Consider the following 19957-nt stretch of genomic DNA (forward strand, 5'->3'; position numbering starts at 1 on the left):
CTTTATCTGGCAATTACCAAACAGTAATTGCAATCAGATAAGATCTACATACTGCAATCCTATGTGACAACTGGCTAGTGAGCTGACAATGAGGAAAAGCACCCAGCTGCACGTACTTAGGAGGGGAAACAACAAGTGCTCACAGTCATGATTAAGTGCGCTGCTCGAAGGTTGATGCTTTAATGGTGTCTTTGGGATATGGGCTCTTAGGTCGCGGCCTCCTACTCTCTAAGTATATACCTCACTCAGATAATCCATTCTTCTTATGCTATTAGTCCCTTTACAAGCTAAAAGGACAAGTGGGACATCAATCACCACTCTCCAAAGACAAAGTGGTTTGATCAAGCTCTGTATTTACTTTTGATCTTCATTCATTCTGGGGTTTTCTTTTCAACTTTTTTTTTGTTCTTTCTTGTATTTGCTCGCCCGCAAATGTTGTAATCCTTTTAGGCAAGAACTGAAAGTCAACCCTCACTCGGGGAGGACGTATGTTGCAGAATCTCATTTGGTTGGATGACTCCATCCTCCGTGGACGCATGATAGGAATGCAAAGCACTAGCCCCATTCAGCCCCTCGCACAAAACAGCCTTTCTTCCGACTCAGACATCCTGACCTTGCCACAACGCTTCACAATCTCCTCAATTACAGTAGGTTGGAAGAGGAGACTGATATCTTGACTTCCGCTTCGCTGCATGTAAAGCAAGCATTATTTGGCCCATCTTCTTGTGCACCCCCTCCCAATGTTATCTGGGTCGACACTGTGTTTTCATTTTGTTGAACAAATAATACCTTCAGCGGAAGTCATATTTCACTGTAGGGCAAGACAGCCGCTTTAGGATGGTTTGATGTGAGTGGAATGGACATTGTGCAAGCAGCCACAGAGCTGACAGTAAGCACAAAATATATTGGACAGCCGACAGCAAACAAAGCCCGGGGATGGATGGATGGAAGTCCGATATGTGAGCATTACCCGATTGGAGTATCACGTCACGTCGACTAATAGATGACGGGTTGATTCTCGTATTCGCGGGGACAGAATGATACATTCGTATACAGGACTTTATTTGTTGTGAAGGATGTCATTAAGCGGCAATCGTTGCCACTGAGTGTAGTTTGCAGAGGACAATTACATAGTGTATGTATTATGGTACCAAGACTAGGCACCACAGGTAGTTAGGTTCTGCCTATCAGTGCTATTATAGGAAATGAATATCAAAATTGCTGTATCACAAATTCAAAATTTTCTGTGTGTGTGACTGTAGCATGTAAACGAAGCAATATTTGGTGAAATGTGCATTAACTTGGACTGATAAATAACAGATCGCTGTCTTCATAAATATGTATTGACAAGACAGCACATAATGAGGCATTTTTAGATGAACATAAATAGCACTGCCTCAGTACTGAAAGTTCATGTTGTGTTTCGTAGATGGCGTCTTCATGCAAACTGAAAAACAAAAAGGTAAACAACTAAAAAGCATTAAGAAAAAAGACACTAAACAGAGAATCTAGGGACTGCAAGTTCTAATTTGCAAGAAGCAGTTCATTACTATCGCTTCTTTTGCACTGGTGGGTGATACGTTTGATTTTCCCATCTGGCCAGTTTCAGACGTGGGGAAAGCCACAGTCCCATTATTTTACTTACAGCAAACACCATTATGGAAAGGCTTGTTGAAACAATGTATAAAAAATGAATATAAAATAACCTTTTAGGGATTATGTTTTTCAAGTCTTTTCAGCTTTTCTTAAGAAACATAGATTTCAGGGGATTAATATATTTTCTATATTTTGGAAAAAGGCAAAAGAACGTCTTCCAAAAAAAATTATAAAATATTTTTCATGTGCGTCATTTAAAGTGAGTCGTCATAAGTCTCAGGGTATTGCACGTAAAGTGACAAGTGTGCCCTTGACCTTGATGCAAGTGTGACCTTGCATAATATGAATAAAGATCCAGTAGGTGAGCATTCTGTGCAATTTGGATCAAATTACAGAATAACGATTTTTGCAAATTGTGGACAGAGAAAGAAGCGACGTCTTCTCACAGCATGAAACCCATGAACTAAAACCAAAAATGGCCTATTCTGATATCTTAGCGTCAGGTTTAGGGTCAGTTTTGGAGTTTGGAACGATAACTTACACCTCACTATGTTAAAATGTCTTGAATACAAATGTACAATTAAAAATAGAAAACTATTTAAAATTTTGTTTGTTTGGGTCCTAGGCCAACAGTGTTGGAGTGTTTCTTGGGAAAAAAAATTTGAGCAAAAATTGCCACAAAATTTGCAAAAGTAAGTACAGACTAGAACCAAAGTAACAAAGTATCCACTACCACATGTAGGCCTACATAAAACAGCAGTCCTACAGTGCCTGTGTTTGTGCAACTGAATCAAATTAAAAAAATCCTACTTTAAAAACACAAAACAAAAGAAAAAGTTTCAGTTTAATTTTGACAAAATCCAGCTGCAGATCAAGGAGACTGACGGCCTTGGCGTTATTCATTTAAATAATTAGATTCATCTAGTTGTTTGTCAAAGTCACACTTAACCACTGGAGACGGGGAAAAAAGAGCCAAATGTTGGTCTGGAGCCACAAGTTCAAGACCAGTCACTGTGACAATTTCACTGCTTTACACATTCAGATCACACACAAGCCCATGGTTTCAGTTCAAGATTTGGAGAACATTCATCAATACTCTATTTCTATTCATTTCTATTCAATTCTATTTAACCTTACTGTTCATTTTAAACTGACGCCAACTGAAAAGAGTAAACTTTAACTTCTGCTGTGAAAGTTTGATCTTAAATTTGACTTAAAGTACTATGCAAAAGGTCCTGAAAGGTCTTAAATGTAACTCGTTTACCTGCAGACACCCTGTTTACAAATCTGAATTCTCAAAGACGCCCTGATAGCAGACATATACAACCAATCTCCAGAATCTACTTTGCTGCAAACATCTTCATTACTACAGCAGTCATTGCTGTTGGCACTTTCTGGTGATCACTTATCAATTTTACAGTCCAGACAGTTTTCGTAATGACGTTGGAGATTCTGTATGTGCTGCTATTTTCTTTTCCAAACTATAATGCTGTTATGGCTGCTCTCACCAACTACTTCCTTTCATTCCCCGTGAACAAATTGAAGATGGAAATTGAAAAAAAAAATATGGGTGCAGTTTAAGCCACACCAAACGACACTTGGGCCCAAATTGAGAGCTATATGTGCATGTGTATAAAACTACGAAAACACGACTTGCTCGTTGTTATTATAAAAATAATTATAGTACATAAAATGAAAATTCTGACCATTTTTATACAGGTTTCACTATAAACATCTTATATTTTGCATCAATAGACTTTTCCCATGTTAAATCTTTCAAATGTGAGAGAATCAGGTCCAGCTCTCACTAGCCTGACCTCTGCCATTTATTTTATCCAAGTAAAAGCACCCCGAGAGTAGTGCACTCTGGTATTTTTCTTGTAAATCTTTCCTTCAGATTTTTACTTAAAGCATCCTAACTTCATAAATATTAAGTACCGACGGCACTTCTACGGGGATTTACTTTAATAGATGAACACCAGCACTATCTGAATTTGAATTAGCAACTATCTATAAGTCGAGATAGTAAATCTGAGGAGGCATTCAGTACCTACTTTTGTCACTTAGTGCTTTTTTATGCCTGACATGCTTTCTGTATGCAATGGATACGCTTTAGTGTCCACAAAAGAGTTTTAAGGTTCAATTTCCTGCCTTAATTAGCATACTATATTATGGCCATTTTGTTTTATTTCCATTGATGTGTCTGATTTATGTGCACTCACTGAAAAAGCTCTGAAAACTCATCTGCGGGGCTTATTGAGGTGTCTGTGCATGCACTTAAAACTGGTGCCTAGACAAAGCAGAACAAAAACCTAATCACTTTTTTGTTGTTTTTTATCACATGTTGTTTTGTTTAGCCTGTGTGTAATGCTTGTGTGTGAGTGGATGGTCGGATGTGGGCTCATCTTTAGTCATGACATGAAGCTGCTGTGTTTCATCTGCAGCAGGTTTCGGTGTAACAGAGCAGCTGCAGTTTGCATCTGCCTGTAGTGCAGATGCTCTGCTGCATCTGACAAAGAAAAAGGAAAGAAAGTTGAGCCTTGTACTACCTTTCCGACGTACTGCTTATCGGTCCCGGTGTACTCCTCCAACAAAAAGAACTGGTTCCACATCCAACCTCGCTTAGAGCGTCTCAGTGGCACTCCGTTGGCATCCTGTCCTGTCAGTCCTGACCCCCTCCGCCCCCCTGTAGTCCTTCTCAAGGCCCTGAGCCCTTGACCTGGAGAGCTGAGGTGGACCATGGCCCACAGCACCATTAATATGCAAACTTTCCTTCTATCCATGGCCACGCCACCACAGCCTTCTGTTTTCTTTCCACTCCTCAGTGGTCTGTGTCCAGGGTTTTTTTTTTGTTTGTTTTCAGTCAGCGTATCGGATCAGTTCTCATGCTGTAATCTACTGAAGCAGGAAAGGCTCCTCAGACTCACATTGGGCGGCAACCAGCATCTAGAACATTTACAAAGACAAAGCAGAGTGTCAATATTGGGAGGAGAGGAAGTAATTTGTTACTGCACAAGCTCTCGTTTTGTTTCATAACCTGTCGTTAACACCAGCTTAGTCTTCAGTGCACAATAACAAACATATATCTTTAAACACATCTTAAGAATCTACTGATATGAAGATCTATGAAGTCATTTTATAGCCACAAAACCTCAATCTTAAACATAAGGAAAAGAAGGAATTTATATTAGAAATGCAAAAAAAAAAAAATCATTTCACAAAGACATTTCCATCCAAATCCTTGCCTTTACATTTCCCTTCACTTCTCATCGCTGAATCGCTTCAGTGAGCTTTCACTTTCCCTCCAGATGGAACTGATCAGCAGGAAAAAACCTGCGCGCTACAGGTGGTTTACTGCTGCTGGGAGCTTTCGTTTGCTTTCGCAGGTGAACTGAAATTAATTAGTTGTAGATTTTGTAATGAGCCAAACCTTCAGCAAGGTGCAGCTTCTCAAATGTGAAGATTGGCAGTTTCTCTGTGCTTTACCACATTTCCTAAAATAAACATTGGTAGTCTCGACAGTTAATAGCCATGGGTGTGGTTGATATGAACAAACACAAGCTGTACTCCAAATGAAAGACAAAAATAAATAAATGGCTGAAAAAGTTTCACAGAGACAAACCTATAAAACAACCCAAAAGATGAAGATTCATTTTTGTTTTGGAGGCAGTCCAATGCTTGGACTTTTTGATCATTAAAACGGCTGCACAAAGTTTTCCAAGTCAGGTGCATCTCCAGAGCTCCAAGAGAACTGCTATCAAGAGCTCAAACCCACGACAATAAATAACTTCAAGCATGTAGGCAGCAACGGGTTTGCATTTTTCTGAATTCTATCACAATTAATTGCTGTATTATGAAAGTTTGTATGTAATTACCAACTTGACCCCTTTCTCGTCGCAGACCGATTCCATTGTGCTGCCATTTTCTTTCTGTCTTGATGCTTTGAGGTGGCAACTGACCGTGTGCAGCTGCAAACCTACTAAACAACTATTTCAAAGGAAAGATATTTCAAGTTCATTGCACAGAGCTGCAGTAATTTGGGTTGTGCTGCAGTCTCCAACTAGTGTTTTCCCTAGTGTGTCTGCAGCATTATATTCACAGTTAATTTGGTCATGCAGTGCTTGATTTTCATGTTGCATTAGTGAAGCTGTGACAACATGAGTGCAGTGGGTAACTGGTTTGCATCTCCATTTTAGGAGAAAAGAATTTACATAAAAAACGCAATAATAATAATAATGAAAATCATCATCCATTTGTCATTGCTTGCTAAAGGCAGTGACCCATTAAGAGCAAATGTAAACATATCAGTGCAAGGCTTTGTTGAGTTAACATGATCACTTATTCTAATCAAACAGAAGGACTTGCAAATAATATTTGGCCTCTAATACAAGGCTGATGCAAATATAGCAATGCTGGCCTGTGCAGCTTAGATAAATAAATGCCCCGGGCATTGTTTAGGAAACGTTGTATATCATTATAATTTCAACATTTTTTACATTCTGTGAATAATAGAAGTGAAACAATCTAAATGCATCACCTTGGGATTATTTAAAAACCAACTAGGTGACCCAGAAAAAGCTACATCACCCTTATTTTTTATTCCCATATCAAACCTTACACGTTGAAATCAAAATGCTCACGTCAAAAGATTTCGTGAAAATCAAATACAGGAAAAGCTGGGCACAAGACCAACATGATAACAGGAATGCGAAGGGCAGACACGCTCACATTTCTGTATGCTGAATGTCAGTCATCTGATTGATGGGCAGGCTGAGTGCTGCCTAACACGATAAATTTAAGATTAGTATGTTTGCACATCAACGTATAGGCTTACATCTTGTACAGCATTTGTAGAGCTTTATCTGAATTAAGCCTCTGAATCAACATCTAATAGAGTACACGGCTGTATGTGGAGCGGCCCGTTCTATCTTTTTAAGCAATCTGCTTCTGCACACTTTATCTGACCCAGCAGAATGCCAATGGAGACCCTGGGCAATGTCGAGGCCCGTTTATTACCTTAAGATCAGGGTAAAGATACTGAACAAAATGACTGTTTGCAAACCATACAGAATGGCCCTTACGTGGGCGGCAGAATATCTGCGCTCTGTCATTTCTCCCACCCATTCTCTTTTTCTGTCCGCTGTCCTCCAAAGGCCAGTGAACACTGGCAAATGTAAGAGGGAAACGAAACAAGAAGAACAGCAACAGGACGGAGGTGGAGGAGGAGCAGAAGGTAAAAAGAGAAAGAAAGCCATGTATTATGCTTTTGTTCTCATTATTCCTCAGCGGCTGGGCGATATCCAGGCCGCCAATGTTCCTCAGCTGAGGTTTGGTAGGAGGGTTATCAGAGGGTCCGCTGGGGACCGTCTGCAACGTTCCTCCATATCGCGTGCTCTCAGAAGGTGGGAGCAGAGGGATGAGGGGCCTGGGGAGAGGGGCAGTGTAGCCCCAGTGTAAGGCAGGTTTGGTCAGCTTCCCTGCGCAGACTATATCAGAGAATGAGGAAACGATGTCTCTGGACATGAATTAAGTACCCTGACCTGCATGCAGAAGTGCAGCCAGATAGACTGAAGGGAGTGAGAGAAATGGAGCGAGAGAAGAGCAGGGAGAGGAAAGGTGTCGGCTGATGGGAGCAGAGCCGGTAGTGTTGTGCTGTTACAATACCAGAGTTTTTGCTGTAGATACAACACCTTAAGTTTAGTTTAAAATCTGATGCTGCAGAAATAAAGAAGAAAAAAACCCCACACATCAAACAACCGCTGAGATTCATACAAAACAGATGCCGCACTACATCGACTGGGACAGCTTTGCAGCAACTTTTGTACAGGGATTTTGATGTTGGTTGGGTGTCTTTGTAGCGGCTGCATATTTCTCCACTGTGCCAGTCTGTCAAGCTGTTTGTGGTGAAAAAGATTCGGTTCAAAACATAATGGAGAGTTTGATGCAATTGTGTGTTTTCAGCTTATTTGGCAATGTCTGCTGCATTGGCAGAGGTTCACGAAGACAGTTTGAATGTCTTATTTACTTTCACTCCTACAAGCCGATCCCAGAGATCAGCCAGGGCACAGACTCCAACGTCATGTAAAGATGCTTGTCGACTGAACTGTTTTTATTAACAATGCTGCAGCATGCTTTTGTTTGCCTTCCTTACATACCCAATGAAAAGAAAAGCGTCTCCTGGTGAGCTGGAGATCATCACAAAGTTTATCGGCAACCTTGTTTTGACAAAAGTTGAGATGCCGTGCAAAATGTAAACCAGGATACTGACTGGGAAGTGATTTAAACCATACACTTCATTGTATATCACAGATAGAAATGTGTGTATACATCTTTTTCTTTTTACTTTGGGCAACAGCATTTCGAGCTTCAGAGGTTTAAGACTCTAGTACTACCCAAACCCAATGTTTTACAGAAAAGCAAAACAGATTATTTTCTAAAAGAAATATGATTTTTTTTTGATGTGTGTCTTGGAAGAAGACTTTAATGAAAACAAAAACTACGTTTTCTGATTACCACGGGTTAGAGTTAAGGCTAGGGTTAGGACTGCTGGTTAATGCCTCAGCATCCAAAACTCAAAGCAATTCATATTGACACAAAGAGATTTTTGAAATTCTCTGAATCTCTTACTAATGTTATGCAGCATAGTTGATAATTTCCCCAGATTAATGCTAATAAGTCGTTCACAGTGGTGAGCCCGTTTACTTCTGAAATAGATGTGATTTTACTATTTTACACCCAATAATTTTACTGTTGTTGGTAATTAGTTAAATGTTGTCTTTACATTGTTTTTAATGAAAAACATAGTTTAAACGCTTTAAAACATTTTTATGCCCAAACCTTTATATTACATGTAGCACTTCTAAAACCAGAAGATTTTCAGACACATGTGTAGGTGTGCAATACTTTTTCCACAAGTACAATATTGTGCAAAAGGCTTGAATCACCCCTCATTATTATATCTTGCTAGGAAAATGGGAAATAGATGTGTTAATAGTAGTAAAAAATAGTAAAAAATAGTAATTTATTGAAACATATAAGGCAAAAAGAATTTGTACAATCCTTGAATATTTGGCATATACACAATAATACAATAGTTCCCCAGGCTTCTTCAGAGCTCTTCTTTGAATCTTGCCTGGTTTTTGTTCCATCCTCTGTGAAGATGATGCCACACTGCTTCAATAATGTTGAATCTGGGCTCTGAGGAGGCCAATCCATGACTGATTGGTCTGTTTGGTATTTCTGTCATGCTAAAAAATAAAGCTGTTGCCGATCAGATGCTTTCCAGATGGTATTACATGGTGGATCAACATCTGTTGGTACTTTTTTTGTCTTCATTGTTCCATCAGTTTTAGAAAATGAAGCCCAACCATAACAAAGCCTCCAATGTGTTTTACTGCAGACTCTTACTGTTCTATTGCTGCTGATTTGAGTCTAGCTCTGGTGTAATTTGGCGTTCCTCGTTTTGTTCAAGTTTCTCTTTTATGCCGCTTCTTCTTTTGTTCGCCACTTGTTTAGTCATTTAAGGACACACTGCACACCATGCTGAGATATACCAAGTTTTTAGCTAATTGGTCTTCTGCAAATAACCTTGCTGGTATAAAAATACTATTTTATGCAAGTCAAACTGTGTTTTCTTTGGCATTTTTCATAAATTGATCTAAAGAAAAGGGAAAAAATTATGTGTTCTCGCCACAGGCTGCTAATAACAAATATACAATTTCAAATTGGTTATTTGGTAAGTTGCCTGTTATGTGTTGACACAACGGTCCTTAACAAACACAGAAAACACTGTAAATGGTGATTTTCAAGGAAGAGGTGAATGTCTTCAGAAAGCCTAGAGAGCTACTGGTCAACACAACTTTAAAAACGTGGCAAATTGCAAAGACGTTTGGGTGACTCAAGACTTTTGCACAGTATTGTATTTAATTTAAAGGCCAAAACATAGAGATATTTAGTTTAGACTTGTATCCAAGTTTCTTGAATATGAGAATCCATATGTGAGAAACAGTACCCATATTTAACTTGATATATACTAGAACCTTAAGCAGATAAACGACTATTAAAAAGACATGCTGATGAGTTTCCATTGTCCTTTTAAGGAAAAAGTTACCTTTTGTACACATTTCAAAAGAGGACTGATCAGAATGGTCTTAAAAACTAACCATCTCTTCAGTTTCACAAGTGTTAAGTTGTTTATGACAAAAGAAAAATATCAGTAGAGCTGCTGCTGTTTATTTTTTCTTTGTATTCACAAGCGTGAATGATGGCGTGTCTTGTGGACTGCATTGTGGCACGACTTCAGAGAAAACCAGATTCTGTGATCTGTTAAACAAATGTCAAACCGAGTGTTTGTTTATGTCGCCTAGATGAGACGCTGAACTTCTGCATACAGGACACACGTGCCTAAAGTTAGATATCAGATACTTACTGTGACAACACTAAGGGGCAAAAGGGGTGGGGAGTGAAGGAGAGGTAGAAACGTCCTGTCAGAGCAGCGTCAGCAGTCAGACTAGGAGACTGGCCCATCCATTACGCTACCTGTCTTCTAGAGGCAGCCAAGGCATGCCCTGTTTTCCCCTTATGAGGCAAATTGAAACTGGGGGTTAGGTCCCCTCTTTCTCTTTTCCCTCATGCGTTGCAGTTTATAGCAGTCCCCCCTCCTCCCCCCTCTCACATCTCCATCCCCATCCCCCGGCGTATGCCTGCTTTGCTTGCATAGGCCTAAGCTGATATGCATTATCGCTGGGCTTTTTCGCTGAAAGCCAGTCACTTTGCATGTGTCCTCTGCCTGGCTCAGCACGGGGTGGGGAGGGTGGGGGTGGGGGGAGACTTCCAGGTCAACAGTGCGTGCGCTGATGGAGGCAGGTGAAAGTGAGATGGACTGTCAGGCTTCTTAATAATGCCCGTAGAGAAATAGTCTCTCAGACCACCACCCTCCGCTTTCTACTGCAACTCACAGGCCAGACGCTCTGTTTCCTATCCAAATTTGTAAGATGACTGGATGATTTTTCCCCTGCTCTCTCTCTAGTTTTTTCCCTTTTTCATTTCCCTCCCCCAACTCCCTGCTCTCTCGACTTTATGAATTTACTTAATTGACGCTGGAGAGGAGCATGTGGGACTTTGTGCTATTGATTTGCTGTAGGCTTCAGCGTGGTTGGAAATACCAGCCAGTCTCTGGGGTGGACTCATGAAGCTTTCTACCTCCAGTCCCTCAGCACTGGGAAGCCGGCCTTTTCAATGGATTTCTTCATAATGTCACTGTGGAAAGCTAATGCTTTCACTACATAGAGGGCTCCACTGTCCCTAAGGAGCGCTCGCCCCATGACCACATTTGTCATACCCTAGAAGCCATATTGTACAGTCCCCTGCTCTGATAATTCTCTTGACAAGGGACCACGACCAGGAGTAAGTCAGCTAAAGCTTGATTTTTGCTACGTCAAAAAATGTCACGGCTGGTTAAGAATGCTGCGGTGCCACGTGGAGCCCAGTGGCTACGACAAAAACGCTTGCCTCTTTACATTTATACTCTATGAGGCTGACGTTGAATGAAAGAAAGGATGGAGATTTATGGGAATTTCTGGTTTCTTTCAACTTGGATCTTATTTTCAGTACTAAAATACATCATTTGTATTTGCCTTCCTTAAAGAAGTCTGAGAGATCAAGAGAACTTAAACTAGATACACCAAACCCAACTGAGGTCAAATTAGTTGGCAGAAAAAACAAAGAAGAAGAGAGAAAGATATCACTCTTGTAACAATGTGTCTACTGCATCCATCACAGTATGCAGACTGACTGTATTATACTATGAACAACAAAACTTGGGTGTGCACATTTTGTGTGTTTACCTAACGCCTCTCAAACAGCCCAACAGCGCAGTCATAGACCCCGTGGGAACCACAGGACTACGGAAAAATGTGCATTCCATGACTGGCTGGAAAGTGATTCCTGTGCGCTGCTGGGTGCTGCATCAAAAAACGCCTTATGATTGCTATGGTTACAGACAGTTTCCAGACAAGTTGGTGTCTTGCATGCAACCGCTCGCCAACTACTCGTAAAGTGGTAGCGAAACATAAAAAAGGATGATCCAAATGTAAAATGAAGAACGTTCATCTGCAAAGTAAAATTTGTGCCTCACCGCTGCAGCCAACATGTTTCAAAAAGTGCAACTTTTACTCACTTTTCACACTTTTATTACTGCATGAGTAGATGGTGAGTGTTTGGAGACGCAACAACATGGTCTGTGCAAACTATAGGCACCAGTGGGAATCTGCTGGTGATCAAAGCAATTGCAAGGAGGGTTTTGGTGCAGTGCTGCATACCTCTTTGCAACCAATTTCACCAAGCAGCTGTCGGCGATATCAAAGAGCTAAATATATGTATGTATGGTACAAAAGTGATTTTGGTATCTATAGCTAAGTTCCCGATTTGTAACAACAATAGTTTTTGGTTAATCTTCCTATTTTAATTGCACTGAGACCAAATCATGGATTATTGTGGTGTGGCCACTCTGATGGACAGGCTCCTGTTTCAGCTAGCTGTCTGCTATTCCATTAAGCATACTTGATGCAATTATTAGATACATAATACAATTTTCTCTACCAGTAATAATTATACATTCAAGAAATCCACATTGAAGTATCCTATTTGTGTTTTACTCAGAACTAAATAGCAGGTATTTATGTTTGTGCCATGCACTCATTTGGTCTATGCATTCGTCCAGATAAAAGGCAGACATAGACAATATGCATAGACTGTGGTCACTTCTGTGTGCAGAAAAACAACATGGCAGTGGCCAGAACGCCATAAACAAAACAAACAAAACCAATTAGCGATGCTGCACCATTATTATGCAGTTTAGGATTTTAACTCCAAATAAAGTTCATCTAAAGGTTCTGCTACTTCCTCTGTGTTTCTAGATCACACTTACGGTGAGTACAATGTAATTAAAACTGAGAAAACGGAGAAATTATGGTGGAGGACTACAGGCTAAACACAAGCCGTAATTAACCCTAATTTTCTGTTAAAGAAAGAAGAACCGGAGCAAAAACGTGTAACCGAAGAATAAAAATGAGTCTGCTCTTGTTCGAGCCATCTTCCTCGAACGCCCATTGCTGTAGGTGAATTTTGAAACAGAGGTCTCGTCTTTCCCTGTTTGCTTTCTCAGGGAGCACCATCGTCATAATGAAGGTGTGTAATAGAACATGACACCATAATTATATTCTCCCAGTTAAGAGGCAGTGTTTACAACAAGCACAAGGCTGCCTTTATTTTCTCCCTCCTTGCACACACACACACACACTGGCTGCCTCGCCTGCCCCGTCTTCACTTCATATCATGTGCCATTTAATTGCATTAAAAAAAATGCTTGATGAAAAAATGAAAAAAGTAAATTGCTTTAAATTGCCTGTCACAGATTGTGTGGAGTCACCATAGAGCAATAAGACTTGTGCTTTGTGGTGGGTGCTGGGTAAGCAAGATTAATGTGTCTGCTGCCAATTTTAGAATGCCCCATGATTCTGCGCTCAAAGAATTGCCTGGGATAACATTTTGAATCAGAGCAATTAGTTATTAAATGCATCTATCGGGTTTATCGAACACAGGACCGTGAGGATAGAGACAGGGACAACGTGAGCTGCACAAATGCATTCATCAATACATATTGGATCTGGCCAGCTAATGGCCTTTTCTGTGAACATGGGCTGTTACAAACAGTGGGCCTGGGTGGCATTTTAGCCTAATCTAGAGTAGATTACTCCTCCTCTACTTCTCCCACCTTCTCTTCTCGTTTTTTTTATTTTTCCCTAACGAGGGATATGAGCGACACGGCAAAGCACCCTATCGCGCCCGTTGAGCCGAAGACTTGCACAGCAACCCAGAAAAAAACCCCGGGGGTGCAATTAAAAGTGAGAGAGGAGAATGTCAGCCGAGTGGCTGAGCAAGGGAGACGGGAAGGAGGAGGAGGAGGGTTGGGAACTGGTGCCACAGGTAACCTGGTCATGTTACAATCCACAGAGGAGGCCCTTATAAGGCTGCTAATGTGAGGAGGTGTCAGCAGCAGGTTGTTCTCTTTGGCCTCCCCGTTTCCTCGTCCTTGCTTCATCTCAGACTCGGTTTGTTAAGTCCAACTCAGAGTGGATGTCACAATCCATGTTATGCCACTCGCTGGAGAAATAGACAGCCTAAATTCCAAGCGTGAATAGGGAAACACTCGACCCAAATGTGGGAGTCTCCATTTGTCTTATTGCCCATGTGGGTTAGTGGTTCACAACCGACTTCCCTGAAGCCAATTATGAAAAAAAAAACTGAGCATCTGGGTGAACTTTTGCTCCCTTTTCCCGTTTTTGCAGCAAAATGGAAACCAAGACAGGAAAAAAAGCAATGTCTTCACAACCCTGTCAATATATATTGATCTTTTGTTTAGCTGAGAAACTCTGTCTAGACACACTGTCACATTGTCTTGAAAATAACTTCACTCCACTCCAATCTGATGTACAGACGTGCCCACTGCCTCACAGATTAAGGCAAGGAAATTGAACACTAAAAGGAGATTTCAGACAGATGGGGGATATTACCACAAAAGAAATTATATATTTAAAAAAATCTCCACAGATTGAGGAGGCCAAAATCATCATCATAAAACGCTGCAGAATAAACAGCTGAAAATCCCCAGTCAAATCGGAATGCAAAGCTGAACTGAAATTCCTCGCTGAACGCCTGCAAAACACCAGAGTCCTCTAGTCGAAATTAGGATTCAACCTGCAACATTGGAATAGCACCAAGATTTAGTTAAAGTTGCTCTAAGTCCCCTATCTGCTTCTAAATAGCACATTAAGTTTTCAGCAAAGATGTGTTACCAACAATTACCCCTACCGATATATTCTCAGGGAAAGGATGTTATTAGATGTTTATCCACAGACTAATAATATATCTGAGGAAATATTTAGAAAGAAACGGGATGCGTTGCGTGTGAATCCGACAAATTGTAGACTATGTGATTAACCAATTTCCGGATCATACGTGTCGGGGATGTGAGGCTGTGCTTTTGAATGGACGACAGTAATCGAAACAAATTAGCTCATACTATCCCTGTCACACACACACACACACATGCACACAGATAGGGGGAGACCACAACATTCATCCCAGTGCACCGCTCCAGAGCTCACTGCAAACACATTACCTTGCCTCGCTGCCCAAATGCATACCAAATAACCCATATAAATCATACAATCTGGGCCAAGTCAATGAGAGCTATTTTGCCTGTTTTTCTAGTTATTTCCACTGTGCCATCATTCAGCAGAGCCCGCATCACTCAGACCGAGGCTCTCACAACCAAAGCTGGAGTGGCCCAGTTTAAAACCCACAGAGGGCTCCTGAAGTAACCATTCCTCCAGCACACTTGATTTTATATGTCTCTTCAGTCTAGATTAAATTGTGGGTTGCCAGCTCTCCACACACTGCTTGGTCTTTCAGCTCACTCCCTATTCCTTCTTCCTGTCGTCACAAAAACAGAGATGGGCACCTTTGAACTTACAACAGTGTTTATGGCAAGTGACAGAGCAGCAGAAGAGTATCCTCTCAGTTCCTTCCCCTAGTGTGACATGAAGTGATTCCCAAACTTTCGTTTATCCCACTGAGTCCTGTCAGATGAACCTTTTCATACTCCCCTCAGGTTCAAATCAGCTAATTTAAGTCCATTTTACTGGATTACTCGAAGCTAAGTATTTACGCTTAGTGATTAAATTCAGCTTATCCTTTAATCAGTTACACTTAGCAAGCTGTCATAACGTTGACTCATAAATACTGCCTGACTACCTCAGCCATTTGTCCACTGCTTACTTACATTTAGCAAACATGTTAGCAAACAGCTTCAACCACTTACCCATTATGTGTGTTTTACCAAACAATTTTATTCATCAATTACTTTTTTAACATTAACAATCTGAAGATGAATTTAAAGAAATTTCCACCTTGTGGGACAATTAAAGGATTATTCTATTCTGTTCTATTCTATTCTATTGTTAAGTACTTGTTTCAACTGCTTATGATTGACAGAAGTAGCTACTTTTATGTCGTTGAAAATCACCAAGAAACACTTTGTCTGCCAAACACTTATATATGATCGGAAAGCCATGTAGATGTTTGGTAAACAATCCATATAGTTCTATAGAAGATAACAGCAGTTATCGCCCCCTGGTGGCCATTAAAAATAATGTAGGTTTAAGGCAAATCTTTTTTTTTACTGTCGATGCTGTTTATGAACATTTTTGACTGCAAGCCATATCTCTAGTTACTTATTTCAAACTTTTTATTTACAGCTTTACTTATATTTTTTTAAGTTACAAAGTTTTAATTTGTATCCACATTTTTAGTTTGATCATTTTTAGTTTGATCATTTAACATTTTATTCATATTTTTAATAAACTTTTAAAATATTTGCATTGATTCTTAGCTATTACACAAAAAATGTGTATTAATACTTTTAGAAAACTTTAGAAACATTTTCATGAAAGTTGAATGGGTGACAGTGACATTTTGGCTTATTTATTTATTTATTTATTTATTTATTTATTTGCTATTTTAATAGTAATTACTGTTCTTGGATTTTTTTATATTCTATAACTCTGCAGTTTCTCTCTGAGAAGCACTTTATTTATATAGCACTTTTTTTTAAACAAGGTCATAAAGCTTCCTCTTCTTTGTATTATTATTATTATCATCATTATTATTATTATCATTATTATCATCATTATAAGCATACCTCTGAAATAGTTTTATAAATAACCTTTTTATAAAGAGTTCAAAGCGCTTCCATACTACTGGCTGTTCAGATGTTATCTATACTTTTAGTGAGCTTCACTTATTGGCTGTTACCTAACTATACACCTGACTATTTTGTTTGTCTCTACTGCTTAGATCAAACAACTACTCTAGTTAAGCATTACTGTATTAAGGTGGCATGAGTGTGTGACAGATCTAGGTCCAAATAATTACTTTAAGCCCTGAAAAAATATGATTTCAGACTATGACATCATAAACAACAGAGACTCTCACATTTGAGCAAGCAGCTTCTGATTCCACATCCGAGAATTAATTGACTAAATGGGAGCTTAAAATCATTATCTCCCCTCGCCAGTTCTTCAGTTCTGTGCTAGGGGCTAATAAATGGAGGCCTGATTTTGCTAAATGTCCTCGTGAAAAGATTAATAATGTCTAGTACCCTGGTGGCAAACAGATGTGGTTGTCCTCTGCTCGATGGCAGAACAAATGGGCATGAGATGTCCTCGTGCATAAAGAGCAAAGAAATAATAGCTTAATGGCATTCATCCTGTGACACGTTAGCAGATGAGACAGCCTGAGTTGTTTGCTTTCCTATGTGTTCACCGGAGCACATGTTTTGTCACCAGCAGCCGTGTGGTCTAACACAGCCCTCTTCTGAAGGACTGACAATGGCAGAGGGGGGTTAGGGACGGGAGGAGGGAAGAGGCTCAATGGAGGGTCTGCCGGCTTCCTGCATTTCCCACTGTGGCCTTTGTGGTAATACACTGGTGGTTATGGGAGCCTCCGTCTCTATGCAAATCAGTGTTTGCTTCCCAAGTGTTTGCATGGCTCATGTGAAGTCAAGCGCAAGAGTCTGGCTTTTCTGTATATTTAGCCTTGCACAGTCTGGAGGCCAAAAGGCCAGAGAGCATGCATAGGTGTAGGGATAATATTCACAGTAAACCAGGCAATTAAAAGGCTGTTATATCTGTATCAATTACATTGTTTTTCTTCCGTTCTAATACTACCCTTCCAGGATATTAGATTAAGACGGAGCCATTGCTTTTAAATGATGGTACGTCTCATGAAGCAGATGCATTGATTGGGCTACACAAAGGTCAAACTCGGTGCACTGAATTGAAAATCAGTGGAGGAGTTGTGTTCCCACGTTTGTCTCAGCCTCCCTGTTGTGACAATTACACGAAAGGCAGCAACGTGGAAGCACATTTCCATTCAGCCGTATATTGACTGTAACAGCAGGTCAGCAGCAAGGCAGCTACAAACACAATCGTCACAAAACCCTAAATAATACATGGAGCTAAAACAAAGACATCACCAACTTAAAATATGACCCCAATAAAAGGCTGCACAGAGAAAATGTGTTTCCCCCTTTGACTAAGAGTAATGACCTTCCCACAGAAGCCCACCATAAAAATCACACAGAGACAGTTAGGAGCACCTGTTTTTATATTATTAACAGTTGAGGCTTTACACATGTTCACAAGCTAGAGACATGCATGGCTTTTGACTCTTCGTAAATTGGACAAAATTCCTCTCAAACCGCACCCGACTAAAACCAGCGAGGCAGCCGAGTGTCAAGAAAGCCATTTGTCACGGGCAAGACTCCTGCAAGGATATCAGCCTAGCCTTGGGATAGAAAAAAGCACCACAAATGAAAACAGTATAAATTGTATGAATACCACTCAAGAATAAGCCGCAGACTTTGTGAAGGCTTCTGAATTTAAATGGCGCATATAAATACATATTTTGGTAGCAATGCTCCTTAAGAAATGAAAGGAGGGTATTTGCTGCCTTCTCCTTTTTGAACAGATCCGGCTGGTAAATAAGGGTCTTTCAATCCGACCACGTCAAAAAAGATTCAGGCATCGTCTCAGATGCAGAACAGACGGCCATGATCTCCTCTGACCTTAACTGTTACTCATGTTTATTTACCTCTGCTCGTTACCCCTGAGGGACAGCGGCCTCATCACTAAAATGAGCGCTGAGATGGCTTGCTTTTTTTGTTTTTTCTTTTCAATTCCACTCCCGGGAATGGATGACTCTAATGAACAAAGAAGCCCGATTGATCCAAGTTAGCGGTTGATTCCCCGGCGCTGCCGAGGCCCACGCTTCAATATGCTGGCCTGCCAGCAGAGCACCCCTTGAACTTTGCTGTACACACATCTTTAATCACACTCACCTTTTCCATGGCTGGTGTGACTTCCAGCTTATTTGTAATTACCAAGCTCCTCGGGGGGGGGGGGGGGGGGGGGGGGGGGGGGGGGTTGGCTCAACAACAGGCCCGGCCATAGGTCAAAGAGAGACACTGTAGCTGGCCATATGGGCTCCGGGGCCTAGGGGCAGAGAGTGGGTGGACGGCCGGCATTGGCACCGGGAAGTTACCAGAATGGTCAGAGCAGGAGATTGAATTATTCAGAGACAGGAGACAGCCTTATCGAGCAGCGGCCACATTGCACTGACGTTTTCACCCCAGTTTCTATTTCCCATTTCACACCTGGACTATTGCCAGATAGGATATGTTCAGGCACCTCGTTTTACCCCAGATTCACAATCACCAGCCACCAGTCAAAAGAGGGTATAGTGCGTTATCTATCACCACCTTACCACCCGCAGCACCTCCTCCCTTCCCTCGTCTGTTGTCACCCAAGCAGCAACAGCATGGTGTTATTACAGATAAACAATCAATACTGCATTAACGTGTCCGCGGAGGCTAGCCGGCGTTAAACAGGCAGACGAGGAAAATAACTCAAGCCAATGTCTCGTGGACTTCAAGCATTGCTCACATATATACACGTACGGTGTATATAAAACTCAAGCTACTTTCTTTCATTATCCCCAGCCATCATTTCTTTGTGTTTGAGGTCAGTGGATACATTTCTTTTCCTTCCTCTCCTCACTGGTCACAGAATAAAACTCCACTGCATTAAAGAAGTAATACCCTACTTTATAGCAAAGGTGACCATGGATATTGGAGAGCAGGGACCCATACGATCGATTTGGAGCGAGGAATGGAAATTTTAACATGATTCCCAGCCAGGCATTTTAACTTGGGGAGTACTGGACCCTCTCTTTTGATGATTGCTTCCAATCCGACTTCCATTTCAAAATTCTGACGACGTCTTTATTTGGGGAAAGGGCAGCGAGCGAGGCGAGCCCTGGTGCCTCGCTGATGGCTGTGTGGTCCTCTTCCTCTTTGCAAAGCTTCTGTGCGGCACATTTGCATCTACATTCCCAGTGCAACTGAAAAAATGAAGGCTTTTCTTTTCTTGGTCCAGAACTTCTGTGAAAAAATGAAAACAAAGGCTTTCTTATGAGGAAGCCTTAATAGTCCCTCCCTCTCCCAGACTGGAATTAAATACTCTTCATTCCATCCTCATTCATTAAGCCCCCACGCCCACAACCTTAACACCATACGGGGCTATGAAATACTTCGCACACACAAAATAAAGGAGTTGGACTTGGCTGAATGAGTGCGGCGACTGTTTACTAATACTGCTGCTCACTCTGCTTTATTACAGAGTGCCAGGCTTTCCATTACTGCGAAGGGAGAGAGAGAAAAGGAGGAAGAAGCAGAGGAGGG

The 19957-nt window shown here is 40.9% G+C and overlaps 1 protein-coding gene and 1 long non-coding RNA gene across 2 annotated transcripts in view; one reads left to right on the forward strand and one right to left on the reverse strand.

Annotated features, from left to right (window-relative positions):
• The window catches only part of LOC146567090 (cadherin-10-like), a 74060-nt gene that overhangs the window by 45785 nt on the left and 8318 nt on the right, over positions 1-19957 (reverse strand). Inside the window, exon 2 of the mRNA XM_085286699.1 lies at positions 4146-4542. Within this exon, the coding sequence (XP_085142825.1) occupies positions 4146-4379 (234 nt within the window). The 5' untranslated portion in view covers positions 4380-4542. The remainder of the gene's footprint in view (positions 1-4145; positions 4543-19957) is intronic.
• Positions 6679-19957, forward strand: part of LOC146567091 (uncharacterized) — a 29465-nt gene continuing 16186 nt past the window's right edge. The window contains exon 1 of the long non-coding RNA XR_014893870.1: positions 6679-6829. This is a non-coding gene — a long non-coding RNA (uncharacterized LOC146567091). The remainder of the gene's footprint in view (positions 6830-19957) is intronic.

Source organism: Mchenga conophoros, linkage group LG9 (assembly GCF_057382185.1).
Source record: "Mchenga conophoros isolate Kocher_MC1m ecotype Shallow Benthic linkage group LG9, M_conophoros_male_GT1.1, whole genome shotgun sequence".
Classification (NCBI taxonomy): Eukaryota; Metazoa; Chordata; class Actinopteri; order Cichliformes; family Cichlidae; genus Mchenga; species Mchenga conophoros.